A 12,274-nucleotide genomic window follows, 5' to 3' on the forward strand; every position below is an offset into this window, starting at 1 on the left:
GAACGTATACCAGGAAGTTGTAAAATTTAAGGCCAGAAATGAGGAGATGGCTGTTTATCAGAAGAAGAGATAGGAAAAGGAGGAGCAATTATTTCTCTTGGGCACTTCCTCTAAAACCGTTATTTTAGTTTTGAAGTTAACATGGCCACATGATGATTTTTAAGGCTATAATAAAAATATATTAGAGAAAGAAATATGAAGCAGCAGCTTGAGACACTTAAAAGTCAATGATCAGTGCCATTTTTATACACAACATGCCCCTACCACCACTCTTGATTCCTCCCCACGGACAGTGCATCTCTCCCTCCATCTGGCCCAGGCAGTCTCTACCTGATGGGAGACTTTGACTATCTCTAGGTGAAAGGTAATGGGATGGTGGAAATAGTATGAGTGTTGATCCAGACAGATTTGGGTTCAACTCTTGGCGCTGCCACTTACTAACTCAGACTTACCTAGGTGACATCCCACACAGTCAGAATAGGCATGTCTCAGCCATGACTTACATGAAAGACTTAGGAAATTTAAGTGCATAGTGGTGCCAAAACAGTAAACAAAACTATAATATTTAGAACAAGGGAAGTGATAGTTCTGCTCTGCCCTGCCATAGTCTGGAAAGACTGCATTGTTTATAACATTAAAAATTAAGAAACTTTTGCATTAAAATGGGCCTGGCAAAGGGTGGAGGGTCTTCTTATGGAAAGTAGTTGTATCTAGGTCATATGGCCCTGACATTGGCTTTGGGGGTGGGAAGGTTTGGGTATAAGGTGGCTGGGGAAGGAGAAGATGGGTAGGGAATTCACTGTTCTTACAGAAAAAAAAAAAAAAAAAAAAGAGTCTCAGGTACCTAGTATTGCATTGGCCCCTGGAGATGGTGAGGAGTTTCTATGACTTCACACAGGAAATTTCAAGCAAAGTTCGAGACTCCCTATCAAGATCTCAGTGATAATCCAAATAACACAGACTTAGGGAGGAGGGGAGCATTTTAACCTCTATTCTAGTTATATGAGAATATGGAGTTGGCCAAGTATTTGTCACAGAAGAATGGATAAACAAAATGTGATATATACACACAATAGAATATTACTCAGTCTTAAAAAGGAAGGAAATGTAGATACAAGCTACAACATGGATGAACCTTGAAGACATTATGCTAAATAAAATAAGCCAGTCACAAAAGAACAGATGTTATGATCCCACTTATTTGAGGTACCTGGAGTAGTCAAATTCATAGAGACACAAATTAGAATGGTGGTTGCCAGGAAACAGCAGCAAGAGGGGATGGGAATTAAGTGTTTAAAGAGTACAGAGTTTCACTGGGGGAAAATGAATAAATTCTGGAGATGGATGGAGGTGATGGTTGCACAACAATGTGAAATATACTTAATGCAGCCGGGCACAGTGGCTCATGCCTGTAATCCCAGCACTTTGGGAGGCCAAGGCGGGCAGATCACTTGAGGTCAGGAGTTCAAGACCGGCCTGGCCAACATGGTGAAACTCCGTCTCTACTAAAAATACAAAAATTAGCCAGGCGAGATGGAGTCTCGCTCTGTTGCCCAGGTTGGTGTGCAGTGGTGCAATCACAGGTCCCTGCAACCTTGACTGCCTGGACTCAAGAAATCCTCCCACTTCAACCTCCTGAGTACCTGGGATCACAGGTGTACACCATTACCCGTCACTAAAAATGATGGACATTTTAAAGATTAGAATGATATGTGAATATTGTGGAAGAACTTTAAATGCTGCTCTAATCTTAGTGAGATAACACATTGTAGTATTTTGAACAGGAGAATGACATGTTCGTAGCTCTTAGCCAGGAGCCTGTAATCCCAGCTACTCAGGAGGCTGAGGCAGGAGAATCTCTTGAACCCGGAAGGTGGCAGTTGCAGTGAGCCAAGATTGCGCCACTGCACTCCAGCCTGGGTGACAGAGTAAGACTCTGTCTCAAAAAAAAAAAAAAAGAAAAAAAGAAAAAAATGAAATATATTCAACGCTACAGAACTGTATACTTAAAAATTGTTAAAATGTTAAATTTTATGTTATGTGTATTTCATCACAATTAAAATTATATACACACAATTTAACTACCCAGGTCTTCCGGGTATCTTCAAATGAATATTTCCTATGTCAACAGATTGTTCTGCATTGACCCTCTCTTATGTTCCTTATCCTCTTACCACCTCTCCGGAAAGTTTCAACTTTCCCCATCATGTTTTCCTCATCCCTTCCCCAATCTGGACACTTCCATTCCCCCAGCAGCTAGAATTCTTAAGCTTTCTTTAGTATCTGAAATATTGCTTGCTCCTAGCATAAGGTTTGGTGTTTTGCTCCCAGCATAAGGTTTGGTGGGTTTTTTGTTGTTGTTGTTGCTTATTTGTATTGTTTTGTTTTGTTGGTTTTTTTGATGGAGTCTCACTCTCACCCAGGCTGGAGTGCAGTGGCACGATCTCGGCTCACTGCAACCTCCACCTCCCGGGTTCAAGTGATTCTCAGCCTCAGCCTCCTGAGTAGCTGGGATTACACGCATGTGCAACCATGCCCAGCTAGTTTTTGTAGTTTTAGTAGAGACGGGGTTTCACCATGTTGGCCAAGCTGGTCTCGAACTCCTGACCTCAAGGATCCACCCACCTCAGCCTCCCAAAGTGCTGGGATTACAGGCATGAGCCACCATGCCCCACCTCCTGGCATAAGTTTTGAATCATAGTCTTTCTCCCCTTTCCCTGTGTTCACTGAAGGGTGAGAAAGAAGAAGATTCAAGTCTCAGGGAGGAGAAGAGGAAGATCATTTTCCAATGTGGGTTGGAGTTTGGGTGTTTAGTTTGTTTTTCTTTGGTTATCCTTAAAAATATAAAACCAGTCAGATAGCCTCCTTCCATGAATCTACATAAGAGATTCATATCTCCACTAGTAGCATAACTTCGGGTACTTAAGTAAAATAATCGCTATCTTCTTCTCTCCTTGGTTGTATTTCAAAACCCTCTTCCACTGAGTTAGCAAGGGAGGGCTCCATGACCACCAGCACCTTCTCAATAGCTAGAATGCTCCCACCATCCACCCCTGTCCCACCCTGTCTCAAGGTGTGAGAAACAGCTGATACAGTCTTACCACATTGGCCTAGTAATGAGAAATAAAGCTAATACAGGTGAAGCCTCTAACAGTTCCTAACACAGATGCTTAAAAAATGATGGACATTTTAATTTTTTTTTAATAGAGATGGGGTCTGGCTCTGTTGCCCAGGTTGGTGTGCAGTGGTGCAATCACAGCTCCCTGCAACCTTGACTTCCTGGACTCAAGAAATCCTCCCACTTCAACCTCCTGAGTAGCTGGGATCGCAGGTGTGCACCATTATCCGTGGCTAAAAATGATGGACATTTTAAAAATTAGAATGATATGTGAATATTGTGGAAGAACTTTAAATGCTGCTCTAATCTTAGTGAGATAACACATTGTAAGATTTTGAACAGAAGAATGACATGTTCATAGCTATGGTTCAGGAAGATGAAACTAGCACCAATGAGAAAGATGGATTGGAAAAGAATGCAATTAAATGCAGGATGAATATCATTAGGAATATATTGCAGTAACTGCTAGAAAAAGATATTAAGGACTTTTCTAGAAAAGCAAATGTGGCAATAGAAAGGAGAGGATCAGTGCAAGAAACCTGTCAAGGTAGAACAAATGGAATTTAGATCACCAACTGACTAAGGGAGAGGGAAGAAGAGAAAGCTCAAATGTGACTGTCACCTATGAGTCTACACTGCTAGGAATATATTGGCCACTAGCTGAGAGGTGAAAGTCTACACTGCTAGGAATATATTGGCCACCAGCTGAGAGGTGAAAGTAGAGGAGATTTGGTAGAAAAGATGTTCAATTTTGTACATGCTGAGTTTGAAATTCCAGTGAAACACTTCAGTGCACCAGCTCAAGCAGGCAGGTGAAAATGTCAGGGTTCAGTTTGGTAACAATTTTATACTGTATTGAAAGAATCGCTTCATGGAGATTAGATCAACCAACATAAAACTTAGGGACATGTTGACATTTTATTCTCTCCATCAGATAACTTTCAAAAGAAACTCAAACATTCAGAAATCATTTTCACTACAAAGAAAGCAAGTTAAGAAAAATAGTTATTTCCAAGGTAAGAGGAAAATATAAATTATAAATAAATCCCTGAAGGTCTTGCCTTTAGAAACTGTATAGAAAATGTGCTTTTACTGACCTCTAAGCCAGAAAATGCTTTTATCTGTGTAGTATGCTAATTATATTTCTGTGCCTGAAGATTGGTTTCTATTTCCTTTGCTTCTTCATATAGTTTTAAAAGGCTTTCTTTTCTTTCTGATTTTTCTATATTCTAAAATGTACCCTTTCAAAATACGACAATAATACGCAGCTTAGCAATTTCCTTTAATATGTACAATCAACTTTTTCACATGTAGCTGACTGTATCTTATCCTTGTTTGAAATATTGAAAAGATGTGATAGAAAATTGGCAAGAGACAGTGAGAGGGGGAAGAGGTTGTGAGGCAGGCGAGGCAGGCAGGTTATTTCTACACTGTCTCAGACACATAATTTGGCAAAAAGCTCTGATTCTAATAATCAGCATTATCATTTTCATTCAGCTTTACTGAAAATTTTCCGGTAATTTTTTGAGGAGCCTTGATACTTGTAGGATAAAAGATAATTCTCTCTTAAAACATCAGAAATTATTTCATCCATTCTATCTTGTTATAAAAATAAGAATCAGTAAGGCATGGATGTCTGAGATTGAATGGCTGACTTGCTCATTTTATAGTCACCTGATTTGGAGCAGCATCTGAGATAATCTATAGAGATATTATCTCTGTGCAATAGCTGTTTTGTACAGCACATATAATAATGATACCCACTAACATTTCCTGAGCCCTTACAATAGGCTAAACAATTGCTACATATAATTTTATTTGAGCCTCACAGCAATCCTAGGAGGATGACGGATTGTCATAGACAACTCCATCGTCACTGGGACCCTGCAAACGAAAGCTCCATCTCCAGTGCAGAGAGTGATAATTGTCATTCTCGAACTTTTCATATACCCAAATTTAGAAACACTTTGACTGGATATCCTCTCCGACCGGAGTTTGAGCCTTCATTTTACTACTTTCACCGGAACTGGAAATTTCTTCAATGCAGTCAGGTTCTACCCAAACCAGCCACCCTTTCTCTTCCATCATGACTGATTCATGAATTTGTGAATGAACGTGTGCCTTCATCAAACCACAAGCTGAGTCTTCCACTGAACTTGAAGCCTACTCATCCCTTTGGACTCAACAAGAGCCATTTTTTCAGCTCAGATCCAAGGTAAAGAAAGCATATGGCACTGTCTCATTAGTGGCTTTTTTTCTCTCAACCACATATGTGCCCATAATCTTTCAATAGCTTTCCAGAAGAACAACCAAAGAAACTAGAGCATTTCTTCGATGGCATTGGCTTTTTAAAACCATAGCTTTAAGATTCAGCCTTTGGGCTCATAAAATATTTAGAAATAAATCATTTACTTCTTTCCAGAAAACTTTACACAAATTTAATAAATGGTTTAAGTCACTTTCTTTATATTGACCTGAGGTAACTTGGATTCTGTTGAATCAGCATCAAAAACATCACGAAATTTTAGCTCTTGCCTTTTAAATGCTGATTTCTACAGAACTTGGAATCAGGCTTTTAAAAAATTCCAAAACAAGAATGGGCTTTGAGTTCAGATGTGACGTCAAGAGGTATGTGAGCCAGAAGTTTTCAATAAAAAGCACAATGCATGTTTCCTGTGAACAACAGAAAATCGTATTATTTTTCAATGTTATGTATTTCTTTTAAAAATACAAACTGTTGCGATAAGATTGGGACCAACAGATGATGAAATTCTAGCTAGAATTCTGCTTGGTGCCCAGAATGAGCCCATCAGTTCAGAAAAGAAAGAGAATTAATTATAGAGGCCACAGGCTTCTATAAGGAACACCTTGTTCTGTAGAAACCTCTCCAGCACATTTCATTTGTTTTATTGAGTCTTGTTTATGGCAAAATGCTATACATGTATTATATAAATTGAAACTTGATGCTACACAGGCATGTGAGATTCTCAGATAAAAATCCTAGAGAGAGTGAGAGACAAGGTCTGCCTTTAATACAACTCAGAGAGATTTCCCATGAGGGGCTCCAGGATAATTTTCCACTGAACAATGCACTACTTTATCAGTAGTAAGTGACACTACACAATGCCCTATGCAGGGTTTATATTTTGCTACTTTTCATGCTATCCTGTTTTCCAGAGGAACTGTATCTATTATGTTTTCCACAGAATTTATTTGGATACCATGCTACTGTTTCTTCAAGCTATTTAAAGTAATCAAGTTACTTGAAACTGTTGACACTTATTAGTTCATTCACTTACCCATCTATTCTTTTATGTATTCATTTAGTAAAAATGTATTGCATAGCTACTATGTTTACTTGTTTTTAAAATTTTATGGAGTACTTACTATGTGCCAGATTGGGCATGAAAAATAAGCTGTGTATGTATCTAATTTGCATACACTCATTAGGCCGAATCATGGGTGTTATGAAGACAGTTATTAAAATCTTAAAAATAGAAGTCTTAATTTAAAATAATTGTTAACTACCATTTCTTTAGCGTGCCAGACACTGAGAAAAACACTTTTTCTCTCCTTTTTAAATGTTTCCTTTTTTAAGACAGAGTCTTGCTTTGTCACCCAGGCTGCAGTCACAGCTTACCGCAGCCTTGACCTCCCAGGCTCAAGTGATCCTCCTGCCTCAGCCTCCTGAGTAGCTAGGACTACAAGCATGTGCAACCATACCTAGCTATTTTTTTTTTTTTTTTAGAGACGGGGTTTCCCAAGTTGCCCAGGCTGGTTGTGAGCTCAAACAATCCGCCCACCTCAGCCAAAGTGCTGGGGTTACAGGTGTGAGCCACTGCACCCCACCCCTTTTTTCATTTTTAACATGTTATCTCATTTAGTTTTCATTTTAAAAAACCCTAAGTGCTAGGTATTAACTCTAATTCGTAGAGGATAAAACAGGTTTAAAGACATTGACTAGCTGGGTGTGGTAGTGCTTGCCTATAGTCCCAGTCACTCAGTAGGCTGAGGCCATCAGAGTTCGAGTCCGGCCTGGGCAACATAGCAAGATCCCATTGCAAAAACAAACAAATAAACAAACACAAAACTATTTTTGGCTTGAAATAGAAAAGTTGAGCAACGGTGTCTTAAACCATAGCCATATTTAATTAAGTTACATAATAAAAAGTCTGGAAGCAGGCAGTTTCAGAATTGGTTAAGTTTGCAGCAAAACAATATGTTGGCCCTGTCTGTTTGTCCCTGGTTCTCCTAACTTTCACCTCAGGGTCACGAGGTGGCCAGCATGGCTTCAAGTATCACATCTTTACATGACAAAATCCAAGAAAGGAAAGAATAGAGAACTTTTTTGGATTTTTGTCTTTTAATAGGAGAGGACAGTCTTTCTTATAAACTCTACATTAGACTCCTCTTTACATTTTATTGGCAAAAACTGGGTCCCATGCCTACACCAATCACAGGCAAGGAGCCTAGGGTTACAGTGATTGGCTAAGATCATTTATGATACATCTCCTTAAGATAGGAGTGATTTTGCCTTTTATTTGTATAAAATCAATTTTCTCTTATCAAAGGAGAAAGAGGCAAACAATAGGGTCTCCCTCATCCACTAAAGTGCTCGTAGCTGCCATGTGATAAAGAATTTTCTTGCTTGCTACGGACAGCCTTCTTCCATAATACTTTAACTCAGAAACTATTATATTTTTGTTTTAGAACGATTTGAATCACTGAGACAGAGATTTATAAATCAATTCTCTTTCAACATTTTTCCTTTAGACTTTATTGAGAGTAGTTAGTATTATCAATCCAGATTTCTTGACTGGCATTTTATTTGTTAAAAAAAAATTGCAACATTTTAAACATTCTTAAATTATTCAAACTTTTTAAACATCCACATTAAGACAGTAGATTGAAGAAACATCTATTTTAGCCACCCTTCTGGAATCCCACAAAAATGGTAATAAAGGAACTTTTAAAATAAATAACCCCACAAAGAAGAGAGCAACAAAATATTGGAAACTAGAAAGTGAATGGATAAAAGGTAACTGATTTAGCAGTCTCAAGACAGTGGATCCTTAAACTAAAAATAAGACAAACTGAGAAACAGCTGATTTATACCACACAATGCTCAAATGCATTATACACCTCGATATTAAGCATACCTGGGGAAGGCAGAGAGGTTGCAATATTTAAGAAGGATTGGGGGCCAGGTACAGTGGCTAACGTGCCTGTAATCCCACAACTTTGGGAGGCCAAGGCAGGCAGATCACTTTGAGCTCAGGCTCAAGACCAGCCTGGGCAACATAGCAAACCCCGTCTCTACAGTGGTGGTTTGTGCCTGTAGCCCCAGCTACATGGGGGCTTATGTGTACTGATTGCTAAATGCCAAGACTGCCCTCTCTAGCCCCATTCCTCAGCCCAGCTCCCAGCAGCCAGCAGTCAGAGACTTGTCCTTCAGGGAGAAGATTAGAAAGCTTCTCTGGGCAGCATGACCAGCCAAGATAAAAGATTTACAGATACTGACTTTGGGGGTTCCTTAGCAATCGGCCCACCCAGATCGCCATAGAGTCCATTTTAAAGTCCATAAGCCTAATGCATACATTCAGAGTTTCTCATCAACTTTTTAGTCCCTTACTAGTACTCATGAGTGGATCACTAAGGATTACAAAACAGCTGAGGAAAGCCTCTAATCCAACATGGAATATAGAAGCACAGCAGTTTAAAAGCACATTGGCAGAAACAGAGACCATGCATTTTTAAAAACTGAAAAAAAAAATTTTCTCCTCAAAGAAAAGGGAAGATATTGTATCCAAGAGCCAAAAATAACATGCTGTTACAAAGTAATACAAACAAGACCTTGGAAATTAAAAGTATAATTAAAATGGGAGAGAAGGGAGCCATGAGGAAATCTCCAGACAGTAAGAGAAAACGGAAAGAAGGAAGGAAGGAAGGAACGGAGGGAGGGAGGGAGGGAGATGGTTTGGATGTTTTGTCCCCTTCAAATCTCAGGTTAAAATGTGATTCCCAATGTGGAGGTGGGGGCCTGGTGGGAGGTGTTAGGGTCAGGGGGGCAAATACCTCATGAATGCTTGATAGTGTCCTCGCAGTAATGAGTTCTCGCTCTGTGAGTTCACGCGAGATCTGGTTGTTTAAAAGAGCCGGACGTTTCCTCCTCGAGCTCTTGCCATGTGATGCTCTTATTTCCCTTTCACCTTCTACCATGATTGGAAGCTTCCTGAAGCCCTCACCAGAAGCAGATGCTGACATCACACTTTCTGTACAGCCTGCTGCACCATAAGCCAACATACAACTCTTTTCTTATAAATTATTCAGCCTCAGGTATTCCTGTATAGCAATGCAAATTGACTAATACAGGAAGGAAGGAAGGAGGGGAGGGAAGGGAAAGGAAGTGGAAGGGGAGGGGAGGAGAGGGGAGGAGAGGGGAGTGGGGAGGGGAGGGGAGTAGGGCAGGAAGGAAGGGAGGGAAATTAAAAAGAAGAGAAGAAAGATAAGAAAATCAGAAGACCAGTCCAGGAGGTCCAACATAAAAGTAATACAAATTTTAGAAAAAGAGAGCAACACAAATAAAGAGGTGGAATTTATCAAGGAAATGACTCAAGAAAATTTTCCCAAACCAAAAGAGAATATTTTCCATTTTGAAAGGGCCCACTGAAGGTCCAACACAATAGGTGAAAGTAGAGTCACAGAAAGTTGCAGTATTATTAAATTTCAAAATACTGAAGACAATAAAGTTTTAACCCTGAAATTTTAAGACTAGATAGAAAAAAGAAATTACAGGCCATCTACAAAAGATTAGAAATCAGAATGTACTAAAAGGTCTAACTAGAGCAATTAGACAAGAAAAGTAAACTTAAAAATTAGAATAATTTTGATTTTCTCAAAAAAAAGTTAGATGTCAGTGGAGAAATGCCTTTCAAATTTTGAAGAAAAAATATTTCCAAAGAATTGTATACGTTGCTTAAGTAGCAAGATAAAATAGATACTTTTTTATATATGGACTATCTCATAAAATTTGCCTCTCATTTCCTTTTTATGACGTCACAAAAGAATAAGCTCTTTCAAAACAAAAGAGTAAAGCAAAAAGAGAAATACTTGGGACAAAGGAAACAGGAGAAGGAAAGGGAATTCAGAGAATCCTGGCCAAGGAAGAACCCAAGATAATTGCTGTGCTTGAAGCATAGAGAGTAATCAATTCAGATTGGATTATGTTAGAAAAAAAAAATTTTTTTTTGAGACAAGGTCTCACTCTATCACCCAGGCTGGAATGCAGTGGCGTGATCACAGCTTACTGCAGCCTTGACCTCCCAGGTTCAGGTGATCCTCCAGCCTCAGCCTCCCAAGTAGCAGGATTATGGGTGCATGCCATCACACCTGGCTAGTTTTTCTATTTTTCATAGAGATGGGGTTTTGCCATGTTGTCCAGGCTGGTCTTGAACTTCTGACCTCAAGTGATCCACCTGCCTCAGCCTCCCAAAGTGCTAGGATTACAGGCATGAGTACTGTAATCCTGGCCTACATTATTTTTTAAAAAGATAACAATAAGTTTGAGTGGTTCACCTTGGACCTATTAAATTATATTTTCCAGGGGCCTCAAATCTATGGTCTTCAAAGTCTTCCTTCATGATTCTAACAATAGGTTGGGTTCTGGAGTCACAGAGTTTGGAGACTGATTCAGCAATACAGATGAGAAATGATGGTTGTCCAATCAATACTATGTCAGTAAAAGTGGAAATAAATGGGGAGATTAAAAAGGTATTTATTTTACAGAAGTGGAAAGAAGTGCTCATTAACACATCCATTAAGTAAACACTAACTTATTATCTGGTATCAATAATGAAGAGTATGAATGAGCATAATATCTGGCTCTTACATGGCCTATATGAACTACGCTCTTTTAATGTCGCACTTAGCAATCCAGGTTCAAGAACACAGAATGCTTGTCATTTGTTACACCTGCAATTCAGGATCAAGAATGCTTGTCTTCAAACTATACATAGGGCTATAATAACCAAAACAGCATGGTACTGGTACAAAAACAGACACGTAGACTGATGGAACAGAACAGAGAACCCAGAAATAAGTCTACATACTCACAACTATCTGATGGTCTTCAACAATGTTGACAAAAATAAGCAATAGGGAAAGAACTCCCTATTCAATAAATGGTGCTGGGATAACTATCTAGCCATATGCAGAAGAATGAACCAGACCCCTACTTCTCATCATATATAAAAATTAATGTGAGGTGAATTGAAGATTTAAATGTAAGTCCTCAAAGTTTAAAAATCCTAGTAGAAAACCTAGGAAATACCCTTCATGACATCAGCTTTGGGAAAAAAACTTACAGCGAAATTCCCCAAAACGACTGAAACCCAAACAAAAATTGACAAATGGGACTTAATTACACTAAAGAGCTTCTGCACAGCAAAAGAAACTATCAATATAGTAAACAGACAATCTACAGTATGGGAGAAAATATTGGCAAACTATGTATCTGACAAATGTCTAATATCCAGAATCCATAAATAAACAAATGAACCAGAAACAAAAATCCAATTAAAAAATGGGCAGAGGACATGAACAGACGCTTCTCAAAAGAAGATGTATGGTCGGGCACAGTGGCTTACACCTGTAATCCCAGCACTTTGGGAGGCCCAGGCGAGTGGATCACCCAAGGTCAGGAGTTCGAGACCAGCCTGACCAAAATGGCGAAAACCCGTCTCTACTAAAAATACAAAAATCAGCCGGGTGCGGTGGCGTATGCCTCTAATCCCAGCTATTTGGGAGTCTGAGGCAGGAGAATCGCTTGAAGCCAGGAGGCGGAGGTTGCAGTGAGCCGAAATCATGCCATTGCACTCCAGCCTGGACAACAAAAGTGAAACTCCATCTCAAAAAAAAAAAAGAAGAAGAAAAAAATGTACACTCAGCCAAGGAACATGGAAAAAATGCTTAACAACACTAATTATCGGAGAAATGCAAATCAAACCACAAGTACCATCTCACATTAAGCAGAATGGTGGTTATTAAAAAGTCAAAAAATAACAGATGCTGACAGGGCTGTGGAGAAAAGGAACGCTTATACACTGTTGGTGGAAATGCAAACTAAGCCACTGGGGAAAGCAGTTTGGAGATTTCTCA

The 12,274-nt window shown here is 39.2% G+C and overlaps 1 protein-coding gene across 2 annotated transcripts in view; it reads left to right on the forward strand.

Annotated features, from left to right (window-relative positions):
* Positions 1 to 12,274, forward strand: part of LOC134759104 (uncharacterized) — a 31,863-nt gene that overhangs the window by 15,636 nt on the left and 3,953 nt on the right. The window contains exon 4 of one of the 2 annotated variants that reach the window (XM_063709363.1): positions 4,053 to 4,134. In XM_063709363.1, coding sequence (XP_063565433.1) covers positions 4,053 to 4,114 — 62 coding nt within the window. In that variant the 3' untranslated portion in view covers positions 4,115 to 4,134. Of the gene's footprint in view, positions 1 to 4,052; positions 4,135 to 5,720; positions 5,747 to 12,274 lie in introns of those variants that run through there. The other variant, XR_010135006.1, reaches the window with a different exon arrangement.

This window comes from Gorilla gorilla, chromosome 7 (genome assembly GCF_029281585.2).
Source record: "Gorilla gorilla gorilla isolate KB3781 chromosome 7, NHGRI_mGorGor1-v2.1_pri, whole genome shotgun sequence".
Taxonomy (NCBI): domain Eukaryota; kingdom Metazoa; phylum Chordata; class Mammalia; order Primates; family Hominidae; genus Gorilla; species Gorilla gorilla.